At 45.0% G+C, this 24,570-nt stretch overlaps 1 protein-coding gene across 2 annotated transcripts in view; it reads right to left on the bottom strand.

Moving 5' to 3' along the window:
* Positions 1-2,167: 2,167 nt before the first annotated feature.
* The window catches only part of LOC136679615 (atrial natriuretic peptide receptor 3-like), a 40,285-nt gene continuing 17,882 nt past the window's right edge, over positions 2,168-24,570 (bottom strand). The window contains exons 3-8 of one of the 2 annotated variants that reach the window (XM_066658247.1): positions 23,210-23,385; positions 9,690-9,825; positions 7,921-8,015; positions 6,285-6,405; positions 5,306-5,393; positions 2,168-4,222 (exon numbers count right to left, since the gene is read on the bottom strand). In XM_066658247.1, coding sequence (XP_066514344.1) covers positions 4,114-4,222; positions 5,306-5,393; positions 6,285-6,405; positions 7,921-8,015; positions 9,690-9,825; positions 23,210-23,385 — 725 coding nt within the window. In that variant the 3' untranslated portion in view covers positions 2,168-4,113. The remainder of the gene's footprint in view (positions 4,223-5,305; positions 5,394-6,284; positions 6,406-7,920; positions 8,016-9,689; positions 9,826-23,209; positions 23,386-24,570) is intronic. The other variant, XM_066658248.1, reaches the window with a different exon arrangement.

Genomic DNA, 24,570 nt, shown 5'->3' with positions numbered 1-24,570 from the left:
TCACTGAAGGCTATAGGTGCTGCGAGTTCTGCAGCACAGTGACGTGAAATGCATCTGTTAGTCACGTGATTGTTTGCTTTGCAATAATTTAGAATGACTTTATTAGTTTATTTTAGATTAATAAGCTGCTTTCCCTTATGTTAATTATAAATGGTTATTATTGTTATATTATGGTGACCAATAAGCTATTCATCTTGTGGGATTTTTCTGGATGCTGTCCTGCTTCCTCACTCACTGAAATGGTTAACCTCGTGCTCCCACACACGACACTGATATTTAGTCTGTGACAACGAACGAGTCAAAAGTGGCCCAAAAGATGACCTCCGGTGACCTCTGGCCCTAGGTTTTGGTCTTAAGTTGCAAGCGGGAGTGGCCCCCTCAAGTGCTGTCAATCCATTTGGCAAGTGGGTCATGAAAATGGGGGATGTGGGCCAGAATAGTTTTGCTATCTGCGGTGTCCACAAAATTTTGGACGTTTAGTAAACAGGAGAGATCAGCCCTCAGTGTTTCGGTTGTCCACACCCTGTCTCAGGTCCATGAGGAATTTCTAACCTGTGAATTTGGCCATAGGCTCTGCACAGTGCTCTGCAGAAGAAGCAGTGACTCTGAATTAGTCCTGAACTACTGGGCTCACTCAAATACATCAGCTTTACTACTTACAATAAATATACACTTATTAATGTAAAGTTAATTTGTTAAGAATGTTGCTCACAGGACTGCTTTAAAATTTTGAGATGAATGAACTTTGTATGTAAAACTGATTTGTGCTCTATGAACCTATCATTAGAAGTTTAAAAATCTCAGTGTTAAGTCAGGTTAGTAACTCTCTGTGTGTGTGTGTGTGTGTGTGTGTGTGTGTGTGTGTGTGTGTGTGTGTGTGTGTGAATGAGCTCAAATTGCCATTTGCAGTTTCCATAAGATGCCAAATATTATACATCACAATATCATACATTTGTATTCCATTTTAAATGGTCAGAAAGTGGGAAATAGTTTAATTTTTCTCTTCGGCCTTCCGGTGTCAAAACATGACCAGTGTGTCTAAGTTAGTTTCTTTTATATATTCTCCATTCCCCTTTAAACGTGAGAATAGTTTTTTCTAAGTTGAAGCTAGTTAGAAGTTAAGTTCTTTGTTTGATTTTGTACATTCCTCCAAGAATACAACTTAACAAGGCCAAAGCGTTTCATTCCACCTTAAATGCTAAATTTAAAGTGGTTGGAATGGCCTTTTATTTGTTTTGATTCCACCTTAAATGGTCTGGCAGGTAAACGGTTTACCATTTAAGGCGGAACAGAATCTGAAAAAAGTGGTGCATTTACACTGCAGTGGTGTGAGGAGAATTGCATTTCATTTGCACACAGAGCATTCTGAGAATAAATGCAATTAAATTAATTTTATGTAAATCAGAAGTATGTTTTGCAGGTCAGCAGCCAATCAGAGCAATTCAATCATATGTCATATCCTCTGTTACAAGCTCTTGGATTCTGCACACACTTGCGTTGTGCTAGCGTTTTAGCAACATGACCCCCAGGCAGCCAGCAGTTAGCTAGGAAGTGTGTTGTTTCCCTGTTTTATACAGGCAGTGTAAGAAGCCAAATTTGGCACAATAAGATTCCTCATTTAAGGTGGAATGTAAAATTAGAAGCAAACTCCACCTTTTCAAATTCATCTTCTACCAGTGAAAGAATTTACAGGACAATTAGAACAGAAAGTTAATGTTTAAATAGCATCATTACGTCACCCATTTCAGTGGAACTTCAGCCTCACAATGGGCTGTACTCTATTAAGATTATAACTTTTATTTCACTTTACTTTAACTCTTAACTTTCCTGACTCCTGAAAACCTAGAATGTGTGTAGCTGGAGGAGTAGTGTATACAGCCATTGGCTCATGAGCCTCTGAACTCTAAATGCATTCGGCCATGCCTTAGGTTGATTATTTGTAAATGAGGCACTGGGATTTGGAGTTTTCTCAAACTGAAGCTGATTCATCAACTGCGCTTTAACCTCCCCTTGTTTCCACATTGTATGAATGTTTCATGAAGCAGCCGATGGAAATGTTTGTGATTAGTTGTTGTAACTTTGATGAATATGGGACAGTGTTATGCCTTTATTGGTTTTAAATATTACAATGTCATAGTATTTAATTCTTACTTTTAACGTCCCTAAAACATGCTGTAGAAAAGCACTGGGCTGACAATGGAAACAATGTAAACATTGAGTTATTGAGTGAAATTAACATGAAATATTCATTCATTTTCTGTAACCATTTCATCCTCATCAGGGTGAACTCGCACAGGGCACCAGTCCATCACACGGCACACACACTTGTTTATGAGCAAAATAAACTACACACAACGGTCAGACATCAGCAAAAATGTCAGAACACTGGAGAAATGCAAAAATAAAATCACATTCTGTACGAAATGATGTATTTTCATTTTGTTTATTGTCAATATTTATCAATATCAAGATCTACTGGAATATAAATAAGTTACAGTTCTGCCGGGTTTGTTTACAATGTACACCATAATCAAGCAAAATATGATACGCTCTGCAGCAACTGTTTTCTAAAAAAAAAAAAAAAAGTCTGTATGTTCCACACCAGGAAATAACAACAATATTAAAACCAACACTAAGCACTAAAAAACCTCAATAAATAATCACATCACATCTTTACGTCGATACATTTACTCATATCAGCACACACGCGCTGTCACCCTAGCCTCTGAATAACGTCCTACAAAAAGTGTTCGCACAACTTTTGATGACAGCTGTAAATGTGGCATTTCTCACAATTTTACACTTACAATCGACACGAGGAAAATACAGATAGATATTTTTATATTTTTAAATGTAGAATTAAATCAAGATTATTAGTAAGCATTTCCTGACATAGTAAATTTAGATAAAGATATGAATTTCTTTCAAAAATGTACATGTGCAATATAAATTCTACATATAAACATAGCTTTATTTCCAAAAACACTTGAAGGAGACATTCTTCTGTTCTTGATCAAATCTGTGTTTTTCCCCTCCAGGAGCTTCTCCATCCACGCCCACCCGCTTTTAAAGTCTTCTCTGAGACCGATCTCATTGTCCAGTATCACTCAGTGCACCCATCTTAGGGTTGGCAATCTTACATGCACTACCTGTCCAAAAGTTTGTAGACACCCACTCACTACTGTTAGAGAATTTATTCAGGCCCACTGTCGACAGCTGTGTGAACTCCACAGTAAAGCGTTAACCACTAGAAGACCATGCTCTGAAGAAGCTGCTTAAGGTCACCCTGCTCAGTGCCTAGTGCTGGCTGTGGAGCAGTGGGACTGTCTTCTCTGGAGCAAGCATCAGCTTCTCCAGCATCAGTGCCTTGCGTCAGTGTCGTTCTTATGACGGAGTGCCCTAAATTCCTCACAGAAATGGAAAGCCTATGGGTCGGGGGCAAACTTCCGACGAATTCACTTGGTTTCCGAAGAATCGCTGGATGACCAGGTGTCCACAAACTTTTGAGCAGACGTGCACAAGCTTAATATCAGCTCCGGTTACAGTTCATGCTGGTTTTGGTGTGGATCAGTTGCTCCGAACAAAAACTACACCCAGATCAAAGCAGAATTCTCACCTCTCATGTTTTTTTTAATGAGGCATGAGGAGGAAAACATTCCCTCTTCCACAAACCACTTCCTCTCCATCCATCAGGGTCACCGATATACCCCCAGCTCACCGCCGCCAGTCCCTCCCCATCCAGAGGGAGCAGGTTTCAGCTGAGTAGCCTGTACAAATAAGGGGCCTTTACGAATTCCTTCTCAAGACTAGCTCGTTGAGAAAGCACGAGGCCTGAAGTTGAACAGAAACAGACCTCCCCTAGACCCCCCCCACACCCCCCGCCTCAAGAAGCCTTCGAAGCAGCTCTCTGTGACACATACAACTTTCCTGAGTTTACGAAAAGTCAAAAACAAGAGACATGTACAAGATAAACACTACAGTATGTCTTTAAATATTTCAGGGCTCCTGGGTGGGCCGTTTGAGTCTCTGAGAGGCTCGTCTGAGACATGACACCTTCCCTGGACCTGTCTGTCCATCCGTCTTCTGTCTGTCTGTCTGTCTGTCCAGGGAACCCTACGCTGCCGAGAAGTTGGATCTGATGGAGTCCTCTCTTAACTGACGATGCTTTCCGTCGCACAGTTCCCGCCGTGTCCTCCTCTCGATGGTTATTCTGTAATTCTTCCTGAGGAACACAGCAGATTCCATCTTGGTTAAGAGAGCCATTTTAATCAACTTTACAAAGCAGGGGGATGTTTTACAGCACTAAACATCACTGGACCTTAACACAATCAGAGGAGAACACTATGGCTTTGGGATCTCTGGCAAAAAATTCCCAATGGCTTTGGGATCTATGGGAAAAATTTTCAAAGGGCTCTGGGATTTATGGGAATTTTTTTCAATGATTTTGAAATCTTTTAAAAAGACTTCCCCATGTCTTTGGGATGTAAGCGAAAGTTCTCAGAAAGCAGGTTGACTGAAAGAGCACATTCAGGGCCTGAAGCAATAAACAGCACCCCTTGTGGACAAATTCTTAAACGTCAGGGAGTGAGTGAGTGAGTTATGAGCCATTTCCATGAGGTGATTCACATTTGAAAAATGTCACATCTGAGACATGAACAGACTTTGGGTAGTTCTGTATGTTGTGGGTTGGGTTCAGGGGGGGATTGTGACTGACACATTTGGGTCCAAACATTCATTCATTATCTGTAACCCTTATCCAATTCAGAGCAGCGGTGGGTCCAGAGCCTACCTGGAACCATTGGGCGCAAGGCGGGAATACACCCTGGAGGGGGCGCCAGTCCTTCACAGGGCAACACACACTCACACCTACGGACACTTTTTGAGTCACCAATCCACCTACCAACGTGTGTTTTTGGACTGTGGAAGGAAACCAGAGCACCCGGAGGAAACCCACGCAGATACAGGGAGAACACACCAACTCCTCACAGACAGTCACCCGGAGCGGGAATCAAACCCACAACCTCCAGGCCACTGGAGCTGTGTGACTGCGACACCTACCTGCTGCACCACCGTGCCGCCCGGGTCCAAACATCAGTAAATTAATGGCAAGTTTCTCTGACATCCACACGTTCCATTTTTATCCTGATTTCCACAGGACACGAGAGGTCCCTGAAGGGTTTGCTGAGAATGAGGATGATGTAAACCGTACGCTACTCACTTCACCGTCCACAACTCTCTGCCCATGTTCCTGATTCCATTATCTAAACATATGAAAGTATTCATTTATTTCATGTCTTATTTTTACCTAAAAAAGTAGAAGGCCAGAAGTAGCGCTGTTCCGAGGAGACCCCCCACTATGATCCCAGTCGCTGCTGATAAACCTAGTCCACCTGCTTAGGAGAGAAAATGAAGTCATTAAAAAAACGGTGCGGCTTGATCTACCTCTGCCCCTTATAAACATCTAAATCCTAAAGACAGCGGCCGTGCAGTGGATTATACACTACGTGGCCAAATGTTTGTAGACAGCTTGTAGAATGAGTGTTCAAATGCTTTAAAGACACAATGAAATAAAAAATAATCACGGCAGCAGTGAGGAATGATGTGTGAATGTGCGTCCAAAGCATTTTCATTTGAATCTGAGGGGTTTAGGAAATAGAATAGGTTTCGATTTCTACAGAAGATGGGGAAATAAAGAATGCATGAAATTTCTTAATCCAGTGAATCATTTATGAGAAAATAAAGCTCTTGGTATTGAGTGTTTTTAAAGGAGATCTATTCTGGAAAAACACATGTGCAAGTTAATGTGTGAATCTGGAGCCCACCAAATGTGAAAAGAGACCACCCTCTCAGTTTTTGTCTGCTGCCTCAGTCAGAAAACATGAGCCATTTTGATTATTACCCTTCACTTCTGAGACGTCAAGTGTGGAGACCCGCCCTCTCGTCTGTGTCTGTCCAATCACAGCGCTGGACCCGTGTTTATGTGAGAGCGCAAAGGCGAGGTTAAACTCAGCAAAACAGACACAACGAGCGCGGAGAAATAAGAGCACTGAGTAAAAACGGAGAAGAAAGAAAACAGAGTGAAAACGGCTAAAAACCAGAGCTTCTACTCCTCACTGCTGTGCGCTCGGGGTCGGGGTGAACAGCGAGCGGCTCATTATCTTTGTGTTCAAGAGCATGTGTCCACAAACTTTTGGCCACTAAGAGTTGATGTGTTTTATCAAACCTTTCAAAATCTCCACACAAAGCAAATGTTTACAGGTCTTAAAGTAGCAGAGGTAATTTACATGATTTGTCTGAGTCTTCTGGGCTCTGAGGCTTGGAAGGACTTATGAGAGAGAACCTCTCAGAGTTGAAGCCAGGCAGGATCTGGATACTCCTGTTGGTGCCAAAGTAGTGCATCACAGCCTAGGAGGAAAAAAACAAACAGCTGCATCAGAGGAATTCTGCCTTTTAAAACTGTCCGATGTTGCACAGACTATGGGTTCTGCCTAAGAGTCGCTGAGAACAGAACCGGGCAAATAATGTAGCAGCTGAAGAAGCACTGGCTAATCTTAGATGCACTGGGCTTTTCAGAGAGCTGCCGGATCAGTGTTTGAGACAATGTTTTCATATTTAAATCATTACAATTCAGACACTCCTTGTTGTCAATCACAGGTAATCAAACATCTCTTATAGGATTCCCCTTACAGGATTCACCCCTGTTCCCTATGGGCAGAGGTGGGCAATACCGTTCTGAGTGTTTTGTGGATATTGTCCACACTCATTATTAAGGTAGTGTTAGGAGTATTGCCCAAGGACTTTTACTAGTGTTGCATGGTGCTCGTTACTGAGCTGGGAATCAAACCCTTGTTTGCTATGTGCATTCCTTTCTTCATTTATTGTCTGCAACCCTTATCCAGTTCAGGGTCGCAATGGGTCCAGAGCATAACTGGAATCACTGGGCGCAAGGCGGGAATACACCCTGGAGGGGGCGCCAGTCCTCCACAGGGCAACACACACTCACACACTCACACCTACAGACACTTTTGAGTCTCCAATCCACCTACCAACGTGTGTTTTTGGAGCGTGGGAGGAAATCGGAGCACCCGGAGGAAACCCACGCAGACACAGAGAGAACACACCAACTCCTCACAGACAGTCACCCGGAGGAAACCCACACAGACACAGAGAGAACACACCACACTCCTCACAGACAGTCACCCAGAGGAAACCCACGCAGACACAGGGAGAACACACCACACTTCTCACAGACAGTCACCCGGAGGAAACCCATGCAGACACAGAGAGAACACACCACACTCCTCACACAGTCACCCGGAGGAAACCCACGCAGACACAGAGAGAACACACCACACTCCTCACAGACAGTCACCCGGAGGAAACCCACGCAGACACAGAGAGAACACACCACATTCCTCACAGGCAGTCATATTATTTAATTATTGCAAGTTTTTGCTGATTTTTCTCTGCAGTTGTTTTGAAATCTCTAGTTATCCCGTCAGTGAGTGTCCCCCGATCGCAGACAGTGCCACGAGCCTCGGGATGATGGTCTAGGACCCCTGAAGCCAACCCACCTATTGTTTTCGAACTGCAAGGAGGGGTCATCCTATCCACACAGAGAGTGATACCAACTATGCTCTCCAGGATTCCCAGGCTCTGATGGCATTACCAGGGATCAAGCCAGAGACCCCCCTGAGGATAGGGCCAACTCTTAGACCACTGCACCCCTTGAGAGTGCATCACCTTTGTTTTTAAGACTCCTCTGCACACTCGGTTGTCCTGTTTTGTTTTTTTTTGTCACTTTGCCCACTCCTGAATCCAGGCATATTACTCTGTGTATTAGAGTCTCCACTCCACATTCAATATCAGTGTCCCCTGTGTTGTGCCCTGACATTTTACACACTCAGTCCATGGCCTTACCTCATAGGTTCCAGCTTCAGTGTTGGTCATGCTGATCACGGAGAAATCTCCGTTTCTGTCACCGTTGGCGTCCATAGACACCTGGCCAGCGATGCCTGGGATGCAGAATGTGAGGAATGTGGAAATTAATTATCTGGAAGAGTCAGACATTCCAAGGAAAACACCAGCGCGAGTGGACAAAATTCCAGGCGGCCGATACAACAGGAAATCTCATCTGCCTCCCGCCGTTTTCTTTGGCATGGCGAGCAGAAACGGTAATTTCATCCCCGCGCCTGTGTTTCCAAATTCTTGACATTTTTAAAATATTATTTCATTTAACAAGAGAAAACATGACCCTGTTTCCTGACCATTCCCACAGAAGAAAACATGATTGTTACACGTTTGGTTTGAAGCTGCAGACGCAGCAGAGCACCTTCTCTGGAGGAGAGGCTTATGAGTGGAAGCGGAAAAGAATATGTGATAATCCGGTTAAATCCAATTACACGCCGCTCCTCAGGAGCTCCGCAGCTCTGGGCACGAGCCGTCCTCAAACTTCATTTTCATTTATAGAACCATCTTAAACATGTCATGAAAAAATGTGTTGCTCTGTGCAAATCTGGAGACCACCAACACACACACTGTGAAGCAAGACACTGTGTGCAGAGACTTTAGAATGGCCCCACCCCCTCGTCTGAGTCTGTCCAATCACAGCGCTGGACCCATGTTTATGTGAGAGCACAAAGACGAGGTTAAACAGACACAACGAGTGCGGAGAAATAAGAGCACTGAGTAATAACGGAGAAGAAAGAGAACAGAGTGAAAACGACTAAAAACCAGAGCTTCTGCTCCTCGCTCCTCACTGCTGTGCGCTCGGGGTCGGGGTGAACAGCGAGCGGCTCATTATCATTTAAAGGAACAGGTGCTGAAAGCGGGTGTTCTGAACAGGGCTGTTTACACAGGGGAAGAACACTGCGCTGGGGTTTGGTCCTTTGCTCCACTGTGAAGAAGAGGGAGATGCATTTATAGCTTCTACTGTTCTGGGAAGGATTTATGTTGGGCTGGATGATGGGACATTTCTGTGAGAATTCTATGGTGTTTAGTGGGTTTGTTGGATGAGTTGTGGATTACAAACACCACTTTAACCACTCTAACTCATCTCAAAGGTACTAAATCAGGATCAATCATTCCAGGGAACCCAGTTCCTCTGATCCACTGAGCCCACACACAGAGTAGTGTCTGTGATCCAGAACTGATCATTCAACATCAGTAATTGACCTCACTAAAGTTTTTGTGGCTGAAAGCCATCAAACCCTCACAGAAATGACACAACATCAAGTCTAAAGCCTTCTAAGAAGGGAAGAATCTGTGCTTGATTTCAGGGGAAGTGTAGGATGAGCAGGTGTCTGTCAGTTTTTAGTGTATTAGCATGATTAGGTTTAGGCTGTGAGCGAGAGAGTGAGGTGTTCTCACGTCTGACGCTGTTTCACTAATGAAGAGGCTGATGCTGCTCCTGATTCCTGACGCATTTGTTGCCCTTGTTTACTTTTTCCATCCGGTTCCACAGCAGAACAAACCAAACGGGTGAAACCATGCTTCTCAGGAAACACTTCAGCGTATAAACAACCGCTGCTCCGTTTACACCAGAGAAGGTCATGAGGCAGTCAGGAAGTCCCACAAACATGTCACATGCAATAAAGGCCTGGATTAAGCTGTGTTTTTCAGAACCCTATTAAGAACATTAAAGAACTGTAGGGCTATTATTAATCAGCTCCCACTAAGTCATGACTTACCTTCAAAGGTTCTGTTCCACATTCGGTGTGAGATCTCGGTTCCGTTTTTCTTGGAGAAGCCGCTTTTCATGGCCTCGTCCAGCGCGAGCGCGTACAGCAGCAAAGCATCGTGAAAGGCCTCCATGAAGATGTTCACCTGCAACACACCACAGTAAACACACACCTCAAGACAGACCATTCGCTTCACTGAATGCTGCTGTGGTGTTTGGTCCTTGCGGTGTTTTGACCAAAGCAGGTAACAGACTTTTTTCACTAAGACCCAGAACTGTGTTCCCATGTGGAAAAATGGGGAGAATATGTCTCATTTATAGGGCGGCACGGTGGAGCAGCAGGTAGTGTCTCTGTCACAGATCCAGGGACCTGGAGGTTGTGGGTTCGAACAGTGTTCTCCCTGTGTCTGCGTGGGTTTCCTCCGGGTGACTGTTTGTGAGGAGTATGGTGTGTTCTCTCTGTGTCTGCGTGGGTTTCCTCTGGGTGACTGTCTGTGAGGAGTGTGGTGTGTTCTCCCTGTGTCTGCGTGGGTTTCCTCCGGGTGACTGTCTGTGAGGAGTGTGGTGTGTTCTCCCTGTGTCTGCGTGGGTTTCCTCCGGGTGACTGTCTGTGAGGAGTGTGGTGTGTTCTCCCTGTGTCTGCGTGGGTTTCCTCTGGGTGACTGTCTGTGAGGAGTGTGGTGTGTTCTCCCTGTGTCTGCGTGGGTTTCCTCCGGGTGACTGTCTGTGAGGAGTGTGGATGTGTTCTCTCTGTGTCTGCATGGGTTTCCTCCAGGTGACTGTCTGTGAGGAGTGTGGTTGTGTTCTCCCTGTGTCTGCGTGGGTTTCCTCCGGGTGACTGTCTGTGAGGAGTGTGGTTGTGTTCTCCCTGTGTCTGCGTAGGTTTCCTCCGGGTGACTGTCTGTGAGGAGTGTGGTGTGTTCTCCCTGTGTCTGCGTGGGTTTCCTCTGGGTGACTGTCTGTGAGGAGTGTGGTGTGTTCTCCCTGTGTCTGCGTGGGTTTCCTCTGGGTGCTCCAGTTTCCTCCCACACGCCAAAAACACACGTTGATGACTCAAAAGTGTCCCTAGGTGTGAGTGTTAGGTAAGCTTGTGCAAATAAAGTAAAATGAACTAAAACTAAAAGAGGACGTGTTAAGTGATTGCTAGAGAGGTCACTGCTACATCCAGTGCTCCCACCACACAGACCCCACCCCCAGCACCACTGGCTCTGGACAAGAATCAGTCAGACCCCAGCTGGTGAGACAACAAAGTGGTTGTGGCAGATAAGAAGAACATTTTCCTTTCTCAAGGGCATGGCTTTTGTTGTTGAGTAAGCAGCTGAACACAGGGCTGTGTGTCTGTATGTTTTCATGTGGATGGAGGTCATTTTAAAATGATGCTTGTGTGGAGGGGATGGTGTAAAAAATGAAGAAAGATGAAAACACACGTTCTGTTTCATACCCACGTAGGTGTGGACTAGGCCTCAGAGCGCCCCATCACTTCTACACAAGCTGTGAACATCAGTGTGCAGTGGGAGCACCTGAAAGTTTCTGAAATCACTAAAGACAAAGGGCTGTCCACAAATGTGTCGACACAGTGTGGATTATCTGCTGAAGAATGCTCCACTCTCGAGAGAACCAAGCGCTAACGCTAATAGCTGCTTGTGTTATGATAGGGAATAAGGGTCCGTTCCCGCGTTGCAGTGAGTTGCGTGTCTGTTTCCCAAAGCAAACAATAGTAAAACCCAGGGCTTTGTGGGACGGCAGCTCGGGGGGAGATTCAATAACTGGCGTCTGGGCTGGTTGTATATTTACATTCACCTTCCACTGCCTAATAGGAATGGAGCAGCAGGAAAAGCTGATATACTTCTACACGTGTTTATATACATATTCTTTTGTGGATGTGTGAGCTACGGAGAAGTCTCAGAGCGCTCTGATCATAACAGAGCCCCCCGGTGTTTTCACAGAAAGCACAGTTTGCGATTCAGCAACACCAAGTATCCACATGGACATTCCACGCTTGAAATATGTCGTGCTCTCTTGTTGCGAAACATAAACTCTCACCGACATTCGAGATCAGGCATCGTCCATAACAGTTTTCCTAACACCCCCCTGCCCCCCCCCTCCAACCCCCTCATGGACTGAGACCAGGGGTCTAATTTACAGAGGTCTCACTTTATGGCCTTGTGCAAGAGAAATAATGGTGTCAATCAACGAAAAATTCAACCGTTTTAATCACAGCAGTCTTCTACGATTAATCCTGATTATTCACACCACAAAGTGCTAGTATTTCCTTGTTTGTTTGTTTGTTTGTTTTTTGGAGGGAAGGCTAAACAAATAAATGTGTGCGTGACAAACCATTCTTTTTACTTTATTTTAACATTTCAGAGTAGTTTTTATGTTTGAATTAGACTCTTGTTGCTGAGTAAAAGTTTCAGGGAGAGAATTAACATCAAACAAAACAAAGCTCAGACACAGGCTTTAATCGAGAAAACTGCAGCGAGCAGCTCACAGCTCAGACACTGATACACCTCCACATTCAGCTTCAACAGCTTTATAAGAGGGAAACCTGGGGATTAACCAGGCATGAGGCAAAAAATGTGCCGAAGTTCTTGCAGCATTTTTGTGCATGAAGTAAGAAATAAGAAATTTGAGTGAAAACAGTGCATACAAAAGTGGAGAGATAAGACAACAGAGAAAAAAACGGAAAAAAAAAAACAGTGAAGAAATGAGAGAATGAAGCAAAAACTGCAAAAACAAAGAACAGAAACATTTGTTTGGGGGGGGGGGGGGGGTTGGAAAAGGGCTGTGTACATAACAGAATTCTGCTGTGGTGTTTGGTCCTTGTGGTGTCTTGACCAAGTAACAGACTTTTTTCACTGACACCAGGAACTGTGTTCCCTTGTGGAAAAATGGGCAGAATGTGTCTCAGCATATTGAAGCAGCTTTTCTGTGTATGCATGTTTGTGTGTGTGTGTGTGTGTGTGTGTGAGAGAGAGAGAGAGAGAGAGAGAGAGAGAGAGAGAGAGAGAGAGACATTAGGAGCTAGTTATGAGATTTAATCCACATTTCAGCATTAAAAATATCTACCCTCTGAACTAAATAGAACTGATGCAGTGTTCCGGGTATGAACACTTTTGAGTGTCCACCTACTAATGTGTTGTTGGAGCATAGGAGGAAACCGGAGCACCTGGAGGAAACCCACGCAGACACAGGGAGAACACACCACACTCCTCACAGACAGTCACCCGGAGGAAACCCACGCAGACACAGGGAGAACACACCACACTCCTCACAGACAGTCACTCGGAGGAAACCCATGCAGACACAGAGAAAACACACCACACTCCTCACAGACAGTCACCTGGAGGAAACCCACGCAGACACAGGGAGAACATAACACACTCCTCACAGACAGTCACCCGGAGGAAACACATGCAGACACAGGGAGAACACACTACACTCCTCACAGACAGTCACCTGGAGGAAACCCACGCAGACACAGGGAGAACACACCACACTCCTCACAGACAGTCACCCGGAGGAAACCCATGCAGACACAGGGAGAACACACCACACTCCTCACAGACAGTCACCTGGAGGAAACCCACACAGACACAGGGAGAACACACCACACTCCTCACAGACAGTCACCCGGAGGAAACCCACGCAGACACAGGGAGAACACACCACACTCCTCACGGACAGTCACCTGGAGGAAACCCACACAGACACAGGGAGAACACACCACACTCCTCACAGACAGTCACCTGGAGGAAACCCACGCAGACACAGGGAGAACATAACACACTCCTCACAGACAGTCACCCGGAGGAAACACATGCAGACACAGGGAGAACACACTACACTCCTCACAGACAGTCACCTGGAGGAAACCCACGCAGACACAGGGAGAACACACCACACTCCTCACAGACAGTCACCCGGAGGAAACCCATGCAGACACAGAGAGAACACACCACACTCCTCACAGACAGTCACCCGGAGGAAACCCACGCAGACACAGGGAGAACATAACACACTCCTCACAGACAGTCACCCGGAGGAAACACATGCAGACACAGGGAGAACACACTACACTCCTCACAGACAGTCACCTGGAGGAAACCCACGCAGACACAGGGAGAACACACCACACTCCTCACAGACAGTCACCCGGAGGAAACCCATGCAGACACAGGGAGAACACACCACACTCCTCACAGACAGTCACCTGGAGGAAACCCACACAGACACAGGGAGAACACACCACACTCCTCACAGACAGTCACCCGGAGGAAACCCACGCAGACACAGGGAGAACACACCACACTCCTCACGGACAGTCACCTGGAGGAAATCCACACAGACACATGGAGAACACACCACACTCCTCCCAGACAGTCACCCGGAGGAAACCCACACAGACACAGAGAGAACACACCACACTCCTCACAGACAGTCACCCGGAGCGGGACTCAAACCCACAACTTCAGGACCCTTGAGCTGTGACAGAGACACCACCTGCTGCTCCACCGTAACGCCTGGTAACGGATTAATTTCCAGATTAATTACGTGATAAATGAAGTTGACAGCACTAAAGAAAACATACTGAAATTAAGCATCTTGGAGCGCTTGCAGAGCGCTGACTGGGGCCTGGGGGGTCCCTGAGACTTTTTCCAGAATGAAGAGAGAATGCATCTTCTTTACAGCCCGTCTTGTGGAAGAAAAGATAGAGAAGACAGAAAGAAAGAGTGGAGAGGGGTATGTCCCCTCCCGCTTGTGTTTGGAACAGATGGCAGGTTGGCAGAGGTTCTGGACGGGAAACATCTTAGGTTCTTTGGGCATGAGCCTGGGAATCCTCTCTGAAAAGAGGAAATCCATCACGGAGCTGTGTGTAACATACAAGTGGCTAAGTGTTGGGGGTCAGGAGAAACCAGCCGTGAAGATGAAGACCACACAGAGCTACAGCTTTAGTGTCAGAGGAGAGAGAGAGAGAGAGAGAGAGGTAAACCATGAGGGTGACGTCTTCTCTGGAATGAGATGAGACCCCTCTCCTGCTCCTGGATTTATTCTCTGCTGCCTCACAGTCTGAGCCCTGTTTCAGAGAAGCGGTCTCTCAGGGTGACTTACTTTACCAACAGAAACACTCTCACGCCTCCTGTGGCTGCAGGATATATGCTGATGGAAGCTCAATGCCAAGCGTTGGCCAGAGGGGTGTAAAGCCCTCGGCACTGGACCTGCCCCATGTTTCTCCAGAAATGAACTCTATGACCAAAGTGGACACCAGCTCGTTATATATCTCTTCAAAATAAAGAGCATTAACGATGAGTATGCCTCCTTCATGCTGCAGTAACAGCTTCTACTCTTCTGAGAAGGCTTTACAGTAGATGCTTGAACATTGCTGTGAGGATATGATGGCATTCAGCCATGTCAGCATTGGTCAGACGACTGATGTTGAATGATCAGTTTTAAATCACAAACATTATTTCAACTCATCTTAGAGGTTGTGGACGGACCCAGTCCAAATCAGATCCAAAAGTTACATAGTGCAGTTTCTACCCAGAGTAGTAACAGCAGAGGCTCCATTTCCCTGTGACAGCTCAGTGGATCATCACAATGGTTTTGAAGATGTCATTTTACGGTAAGAATATTACATTTCATGCTGCCAGCAGTGAGGAAAGATCTATGTAATTTATTTACTCAAATTATTAACAAATTATTCTTGTTTTGCTGTTCTCAAACAAACTCACTGTGTCAGGTCTCATTTCCTACTCAGTTCCCATGTTCGCCAGAGAAACCCGGCCCCCGCCATGTTCAGGCTTTCATACCAACAAAGACGTGACACGGAAAAGCTACCGGTACATTCACTTTCAATGAGAGCTGGCGATTTCCAGCGAAAGGAGGTGGAGCGATCGTTGCTGATGCAAAGTGGGTGGAGTCAGGGATACAACAAACTAAAGTGGAGTAAATTAGGAGCGAAGTGATGTGATGATAACCAATGAGAACTGAGCATAATGTGGTGCTGGTTTTTGATTGGCCACTGTGAAAGTGTCTCCCTTATTTGCTTCCTAGATATTCGCTCCTGCTGGAGATGAAATAGATCATTGTCACCATCTCAGACTTCCCCGTGCTGTATGATGTGTCTTTACAGAGATATTGATATTAATTCATTCATTCATTGTCTGTAACCCTTATCAGGGTCGTGGCTGGTCCAGAGCCTACCTGGAATCATTGGGCGCAAGGCAGGAACACACCCTGGAGGGGGCGCCAGTCGTTCACAGGTCAATAAACACACTGACACCTACAAACACTTTTGAGTCGCCAATCCACCTATCAACGTTTTTGGAGCGTCGGAGGAAACCCACGCAGACACAGAGAGAACACACCACACTCCTCACAGACAGTCACCCGGAGTAAACCCACGCAGACAGAGAGAGAACATACCACACTCCTCACAGACAGTCACCCGGAGGAAACCCACGCAGACACAGGGAGAACACACCACACTCCTCACAGACAGTCACCCGGAGGAAACCCACGCAGACACAGAGAGAACACACCACACTCCTCACAGACAGTCACCCGGAAGAAACCCACACAGACACAGAGAGAACACACCACACTCCTTACAGAAAGTCACCCGGAGCGGGACTCAAACCCACAACCTCCAGGACCTTGGAGCTGTGACAGAGACACTACCTGCTGCTCGCTCTTTTATAATTTTATGGTAAATGTTGTGTATATTTAAAATTTAAAACGTTCATATTATTCAACAGAAACCTGAAAAAGCAGCGAGTGAAGATTTTTTTGGCTGCATTCGTTCTGAGCTTCATCAGGAAAAAGCTGCAGAAGACTGTGATGGATCTGTGATGGGACAATACTGTGTCCAAAAGTCTTTGTGAGTGTGGGTTTAGACGATTTACAGATGGAGATCAAGAGCCTTTAAAGGAGAGTTTAAGAAGATCTGCTGCTCTCCAGAACAAGTCCTCAGACCCCAGAGGGTTAAAAACATAGTCCTCTTGCTATTGGCTCAATGGGCAATGGCCCCATGTTCCAGTGTGTTTACTTGGCCAGCTACAAAGAGAGGCCCGTCCTTGAGGAGGGATGAGAATGTGTTGTACAGAGAGGGTCGACCTTGTGTGACAGCGATTGTCCCGGACGCTGTGATATCCTGCTCTGTTTATCAGCTGCAGATGAATGAGGTGGAATGGACAGTCCGTAATAACGCTGGGTGTGTAACTTCCTTTGTTTGTCTCTTTCTCGCCAACGTGTCAAAGCCAGTTCAGGCCCCAGGGGGCTTCAGCTCGGCTTAATGGTCCAGAACAAACAAGAAAAAGTTGTCTGCACATCTCCAACGAGATAAGAGCTGGACCACGGCTCGGAGGAAAGAAGCAATCTTGGGTGGAATTATGTTTATCTGCTGTCTGCAGGGACCACCGTGAATGACCACCACGAGGTATAAGACAGACTGGACCTCTGACCAGTGAATTCTTTTCAAGAATATCAAGAAATATTCTCCCCAGTTTCCACAGTGGAACACAGTTCTGGGTCTCAATAAAACATCTGTGACCTGCCCCACAGCAGTGTTCTCCCCCTGTGTAAACAGCCCTGCTTTCAGCACCTGTTCCTTTAAATGATAATGAGCCGCTTGCTGTTCACCCCGACCCAGCAGTGAGGAGCGAGGAGCAGAAGCTCTGTTTTTTAGCCGTTTTCACTCTGTTCTCTTTCTTCTCCGTTTTTACTCAGTGCTCTTATTTCTCCGCGCTCGTTTTATCTGTTCTGCTGCGTTTAACCTCATCCAGCGCTGTGACTGGATAGACTCAGATAAGGGGGCGGGGCAATTCTTAAGTCTCTGCACTTGACAGAATCAGAAAGGCTCGTTTTATCCCATGATTTCTGACTTGGGCAGCTCACAGAAAACAGACTGGGGGGAGTACGGATGTGCGGTGGTGGAGCAGGGGGTGGAGTTGTTCAGAGAGGGTGTAGTAACCCAACACATCCACCTCCTGGGGGTCAGAAAACTGACACTCCCCTTGTGCTGATGAGGAATAATCATTCTGAGGATGTTGGGTGTAGTAGGGATTGACTGCAGGGAATGTTGTGTGTGTGTGTGAATGTGTGTATGTACATGTATGTGTCTCTGCTTGTGTAACTATGTTTGAGTGTGTGTATATCAGTGTGTGTGTGTGTAAGTCTTTTTATGATGGTGCGTGGGCACAGGGCTTTGTTGGAGCCAGAACGTGAGAGTCTTTGTTCCTTATCTCCATCTCTCAGCCCTGAGCTCTCAGTCTCTCAGTGTGTGACCAACGTCCAGTGAGACGACACCACTGACCTTCACAGACCTGTCGCTTTCTGCACGAAAAACAAAGCCAGGCACTGAATTTACTGAATGCAAATTATTAGACACCAAACTTGTCCTCCTCAGATACACAGCTCCTCCAGCTCTCACCCCTGAGGAAAACAACAGCTCTCACTAAAGCTTTGAAAAATACACAGGCTGTGGAAAAGGCAACTGAACACTGGGTCTGAAAGGATGTGGAGCTGCAGAGAAGAACCAGCACTGAGTAAAGGACGGGTTCTTATACAAACGCGACTTGGGGATGAGTTGTAAGAAGCAGAAGTCAAGACCAACTTGTAAATTGTGAGACTAAACATCGAAGGTGTTTCTGAAACCTGCTGCAGTGACTCTCCTGTGGTGAACAGAAACAAGCCCCAGGCCGAGAGTGGACACACTAAACTCGGGTTCTGGTTTTATACTAAAGAGTATTATTGAATGCATTAAATACATTTTTAAGTGTTTTTGTGTAACATTCATTCGTTTATTCATAGTCATATTCAGTCTGTAATCGCTAATCCATTCCGGGTCGCAGTGGGTCCGGAGCCTACTTGGAATCACTGGGTGTAAGGCAGGGACACACCCTGGAGGGGGCGCCAGTCCTTCATAGGGCATTACTGACTGACACATTCACTCACACACTCACACCTATGGACACTGTTGATTTTGGGATTTTTGGAGCATGCGGATTGATTTGTTCCGTTTTCTTGGGATAATACTGTATCCAAAAATATGTGTAATTTCTGTTTTTTATCTGATTTAAAGCTGACGATTTCGATGTTAGTGATTGTGAATGTAGCGTCTTAAACCCTCATTTTTAGAGGGTTTTTATTTATAAATTGAAAATTGTCGTTCTTAATTCTATGCAAAAGTTACCACAAAATAACAAAATAGTGTGAGAACGATTGAATTCTGAATTACAATTATATTTTACACAAAAACACTACAACTTTTTTGAACACATACATTTACAGCATTACAGTTCTATTCCTGTCTCAGAGGCAGTGTTCTGGAGCATTAGGCTGAGGGACAGGCACATACTGTGTTACCTACTACAATACACCAACCAAATAAACACCAAACTACTGCCACATGGTGCCAGAGGTCACTTCTCGAACCACATTTGGTGAGAAGTGGGTCTACTCTGTTTTGTGATGTGGTCAAGTGAGTGTATTAGACGTGGGCCTGTTTTTGATCATATGTGGTATGTAGCACCAGCATTGGGCCAGTACTGCTGCGGCTCGGCCAGAGGTTGTTCACGCCCACGCGCCATCTGGGTGTTGTTTGTTTGTTTGTTTTTTTTCAAATAAAAGAAATTGAAATATTTGGTACTTAAGAGCTGGTAATGAAATAAATGTAGGGGGAGTTCTGCGAAGTGCTGTTAAAAAAGATAAAGGGGAAGGTAAAGGAAATAATCTTATTGCAACATTTTACATAGAGTACATAAGCTGAGTTCCAAAGCCTAGGCTGCAGCCGAGGTAGGACGTGTCCTCAGTAGGCCGGTCCTATGTATACTCCTTGTTAGTAGCCTAGGTCACACAAATGGTACGGTCTATGGAGGCTAAGGACATCACTGGAAAGATCTGATCTGCCTCAAAGAGCTAACGACTGTAGGTTAAAATAGATTGTATTTGTTTATTAATTTTATTCTGCAAGATATTACTGTTTTAATATTATTTAATGTTGTTAAAACTCATTCTTCAACCTTAAATACTCAAATGTCAGCATTCAGATTTCAGCTGGAATTAATTATAAAATACTACTAAATGAAATAATGGCTCTCTATGTTACTGTAATTAACTTATTGATTAAATGGTACAGAGACAAATATGTTTACACCTTACAGGGAAAACAAACTCTACACTTGAAACTTCTAAAAAAAACCCAGAACCCAGGAATTGTTTATTTTGTCCAACGCACCATACTTGCTCAGAGAATTGTGGGCCATGAAGGATACGTCTGTTGCCTCCTCGAAATCGCTTAGAACGTAGGCTGCATTTATAGGCCATACGCGAAGGACCCTTCACATTGAAGCAGCCTTCTATGACGTAGCGGCTGAGAAATGCAGTCGAGTTCAGCCTTAGCCCAGGATTTAGAACGCAGCTACAGACTTTAGAATGGCCCCGCCCCCTTGTTCATGTGTGAGCGCAAAGATGAGGTAAAACGCAGCAAAACAGACACAATGAGTGCAGAGAAATTGGATCCTTTTGGTGTTTTGACCATAGCAGGTCACAGACGTTTCATTTTCTTCACCCTTGGAAAAGCAGGGAATATCCTCCTTAAATTCTAAAGTGAATGTTGATCCTAAACGAAGACCTTCAAAACAAGTGAAAAAAGCAGCATGTGGAAAAAATCCGTTTTCCCTGAAGAAAATGGAGCATTCAGCTGCATTAGAGCGTCATTTCTCCTGCAACGTTTACGTATGTGATGAGTACTGTGCAAATGGCCAGGTTTTCATTCCCTGGCAGTGCACATGAAGCCCTGAAAACACACTCCAGAGCCAGAAGAACATGAGCCACTGTAAGCCCATCCCAAAAAATGTATCACCTCCTTAATGAATAAAGCCAGCGTTCTTCAGCCACTCACTCATTTGGTATGCATCCGCACAACGCCAAACTCAGCAAAACCCATCAGACGCTGCAATAGGACCAGCCACTGATCGAATTTACACTGTGTCCAAACGTTTGCAGCACTCCTCATAATTAGTGAAATTAGTGAAAAATTAGTGAATTAAGAGGAGACATTTTCTCCCATATTTTCCCACAGCGCAACACAGTTCTGGTTCTTAACGAAACATCTGTGACCTGCTCTGGTGAAAATACCATAAAGATCAACCCCACAGCAGTGTCTAAACAGCCCTGTTCAGAATGGCCTCGTTCAGCCTCGTTCCTTTAAATGATCGTGAGACGACCCGAGCGCACAGCAGTGAGGAGCGAGGAGCAGAAGCTCTGGTTTCTAGCCGTTTTTGCTCAGTTCTCTTTCTTCTCCGTTCTCAAGTCTCTGCACTTGACCTCAGACGTGGAGCAGAATCAGAACGTTTTATTCTAGGTTTTCTGCAGTACACAGAAAACTGACTGGAGTCTTGTTTCACAGTGTGTGGGTTGGTGGACTCCAGATCCTCACATTAATGTGCACGAGCACAGAACAAGGAATTTTTGTTATGTTTATGATCCAGAACGACTGGAACTACAACGTCAGAATCTCGCAGAATGCCCTCAGATTCTGACTGTGGTTCTTAAGGACACTAACCTCAGCAAAGTATCCCTGACTGGAGACCACCTCCTGCCTTCTCTGGCCTGTGTTGAGGGGGCAACTGAGCTGGTGGAAAATGGCAGGAACCCGCTGAGCCTATTAACCTTGCAGAGTCCATTTATCAACGTCTGTGTGTTTGGACATGACAGCTCCCACCGCCCCCGCTGACAAACCACTGACAGCTTTTCAGAGAGCGCTGACGAGCCACAGACAAAAGAGCTCAGCTCTGCAGTCCAGTCCCTGAGAGACTGAGAGCCTCATACCGACACTTTACTGAGTCCAGGTTCCTCATTCAGCCTTTCTCTCACGAGCCAGCTCTCACACTGAATCCGAGGCTCTGCCACAAGCCACTTACACACGGGGAAAAGTCTGAGGGGAAGTGAAGGAGAGGTGGAGGGAGAATTGTTAGAAAGGACGGTCTAGTTCACAGCTGTAATCTTCAGTTGGTTTCAGTCTCTCAACAGTGTCCGAAGAAAAAGGTGTAAGTCCAAAATAGTAACTTTACAGGAGTAAGAAACATCTGAGAATGAATTTTTAATGGAAGTAAAAACATTTTGGAGCATTTCTATTGGTTCATTCTCCATGAAATTTTCACACAGTGTGATAGACAGCTGCTGTGTTCAAATGATGTACTAAACTAATGGGAGACACCTGTTTATCTTTGGACAGCAACAATATGCAAATGCAGACCTGTCTCTGTTGGGACCGAGGATTAGAAACACTGTGAAAAGTTGCAGGTGATGTAATCATGTTTGAGTATAAAAGCAGCATCCACTAAAGGCCTAGTCCTTTAAGAGCCAGGATGGGTCAAAGTCCCCAAATCCCCAAGTGTAATAAGTGCAAATTTAAAGATTCAGGACCTCTAGGGAAATCACTGTATGTACCGATCAAGCAGCAAAAAACTAAACAGAAGTTTTTGAGTAAAGATGAAAGGATAAATGAAAGCACAGCAGATCTTTAAAATCTAAATTCATTAATGTCCTTTGTCCCCAAATGATTACTAAATGACACAAGTTCTAAAAAAAATACTTTCAATGCATTTTCACATTAATGTGCGGATCTGGAGTCCACCAACCCACACACTGTGAAAGAAGACCCCCTTGTTTGTTTTCTGTGAGCTGCAATAGTCAGAAAACAACATCAAGAACAGAGACTTTAGAATGGCCCCGCCCCCTCGTCTGAGTCTGTCCAATCACAGCGCTGGACCCGTGTTTATGTGAGAGCACAAAGACGAGGTTAAACTCAGCAAAACAGACACAACGAGCGCGGAGAAATAAGAGCACTGAGTAAAAACGGAGAAGAAAGAGAACAGAGTGAAAACGGCTAAAAACCAGAGCTTCTGCTCCTCGCTCCTCACTGCTGTGCGCTCGGGGTCGGGGTGAACAGCGAGCGGCTGAACAGTGCTGTTCAGACAGAGGGAGTATGTGCATGTGGGGTTTAATCCATGTGGAATTTTGACCAAAACAGGTCACAGACATTTCATTAAGACCCAGAAATGTGTTCCACTGTGGAGAAGAGGTATGTAACCTTTAAAAAAATTTACAATGACACAATTACAAAATAACAATAAAGAATATTCATATTCTCTTATTCTGTTACCATTGTCAAATAAAACCACATCATTAACATATACTTAACAATGACATGAGACTTGTGTATTGTCGTGTATGTTAATGTACTGCATTATATTGCAATAATCAATAGTAAAGTTCTTAACGGCTCGATTTAACTCACAACCCACTCATCTCTCAACACTTTAAAGGAAATTGAATTTTTTTGTCTGAAACGCTTTTTCTCGTACCATTTTTAAACAACAATGCTCCAGAATTTAGAACAAATTGTAAACAAAATGTAGCTGACCGTTCCCAGACAGCAATGTGCCACATTCGGGCCGTTCACAGCTATTTGGGCTCGCTATTCAACAGCAGCACTACACCGTTACATGTCCAAGACTTACGTACATCACTGCAGTCTTCACAGACGTCACCACTTGCCTTCTGCTGGGATTTCTTCATCTCTATCGTGAACTTTTCAAACTCCGGCTTTGTGGACCTCAGCAGGGTCACGGTGTGCAGGTAAGAGTATGCTTCCTTGGCGTAATCATCCAGTTTATCTCCTCTCCTCCAGGATCCATCCCCTGGGAAATAACACTTTGAATTTGCATGAACCAATCACAGCAGGTAAAACAGCACTGAGTACATTGCAGGTTTGTTTCTTTGTTGGTTGATGTGCATTTTCAATGTGTGTACTGTAGGCTAATCAAGTTACAGATGGAGGCAAGTGCCAAAGTATAGGTGTGTTAGGAGTCTTGCCCAAGGACTTTTACTAGTGTGGCATGGTGCTCTTGCCTCAGTTGGGAATCAAACCCTAGTCTACCACACGTAGGGCAGCAATATTAGCCACTACTCTATCCCAACTCCTCTTTTTTAAATTTACTGTTACATTTTTTCTATATATTAACTTTTCACCAAACTTTCTCCACAAGTGCAGTTATGGCATAATGAAATTTTGGGAGATGGACCACACCCAGTCTCGTCCCCTTCAGTCAGTACGGTATATTCCCACAACTTCCACTGTGACAAACAAACTTGAACACTCCTCTTAATTCTCTCCTCCTTTGTCCACACTTATCTCGGCCGAGGGGGATTAATTCGCACAGAAGTCCTACCAAAAGACCTCCTGAGTTCACTGGTTCCCCTCATTACTGAGTCGCCCCCTCAGTCACACACAGTGCCAGCTGCCTCAAGAGGGCGGGGTAAACACATGCTTCCTCTGGGACACGAGGGAAACCCACAGCTTCTTTTCATACAAACACTAACGCAACAGAGCAAAGTAATGCTCTGGAGGAGAAGGCACATTGCCCAGATCTGTCACATCAGCTGATAACCACCCGTGCTAGTACACAGAGCAGAGATCATCCAACAACACCAGGTCAGTTGTGCTTAGACCCCTGTCCCAACTTTCTTAATATGAAATTAGAATATATTAGCCTTTTCCTGCTAATTCTGGCTCATGTGCAGGTTTGTTGATGCCAGTTTCGAAGAGATAAAATCATCATCATCATCATCATCTTCTTTTAAACTTAATTAAGTTCAGGGTCACGGTGCCAAATGAAATTATTTGACAATATTTCTGGTAATAAACGGTTGGGAGCTGAGCACAAATACTGTATGAGAATTATAAATGACCGTGAGCTGAAACAGAGGTGAAATACACACAGACGATGTTTTGAATCCTATCGACTGCCTCAACCCCAGAGCGAGATAATGTCTAGAATAATAGTGGGTTCAGGATCTCTTCTTTACTACAGTGGAACATCTAG

This window comes from Hoplias malabaricus, chromosome Y (assembly GCF_029633855.1).
Source record: "Hoplias malabaricus isolate fHopMal1 chromosome Y, fHopMal1.hap1, whole genome shotgun sequence".
Lineage (NCBI taxonomy): Eukaryota > Metazoa > Chordata > Actinopteri > Characiformes > Erythrinidae > Hoplias > Hoplias malabaricus.
The sequence above is the reverse complement of the archived record's forward strand: the minus strand, read 5'-3'. Positions and strand labels throughout refer to the sequence as shown.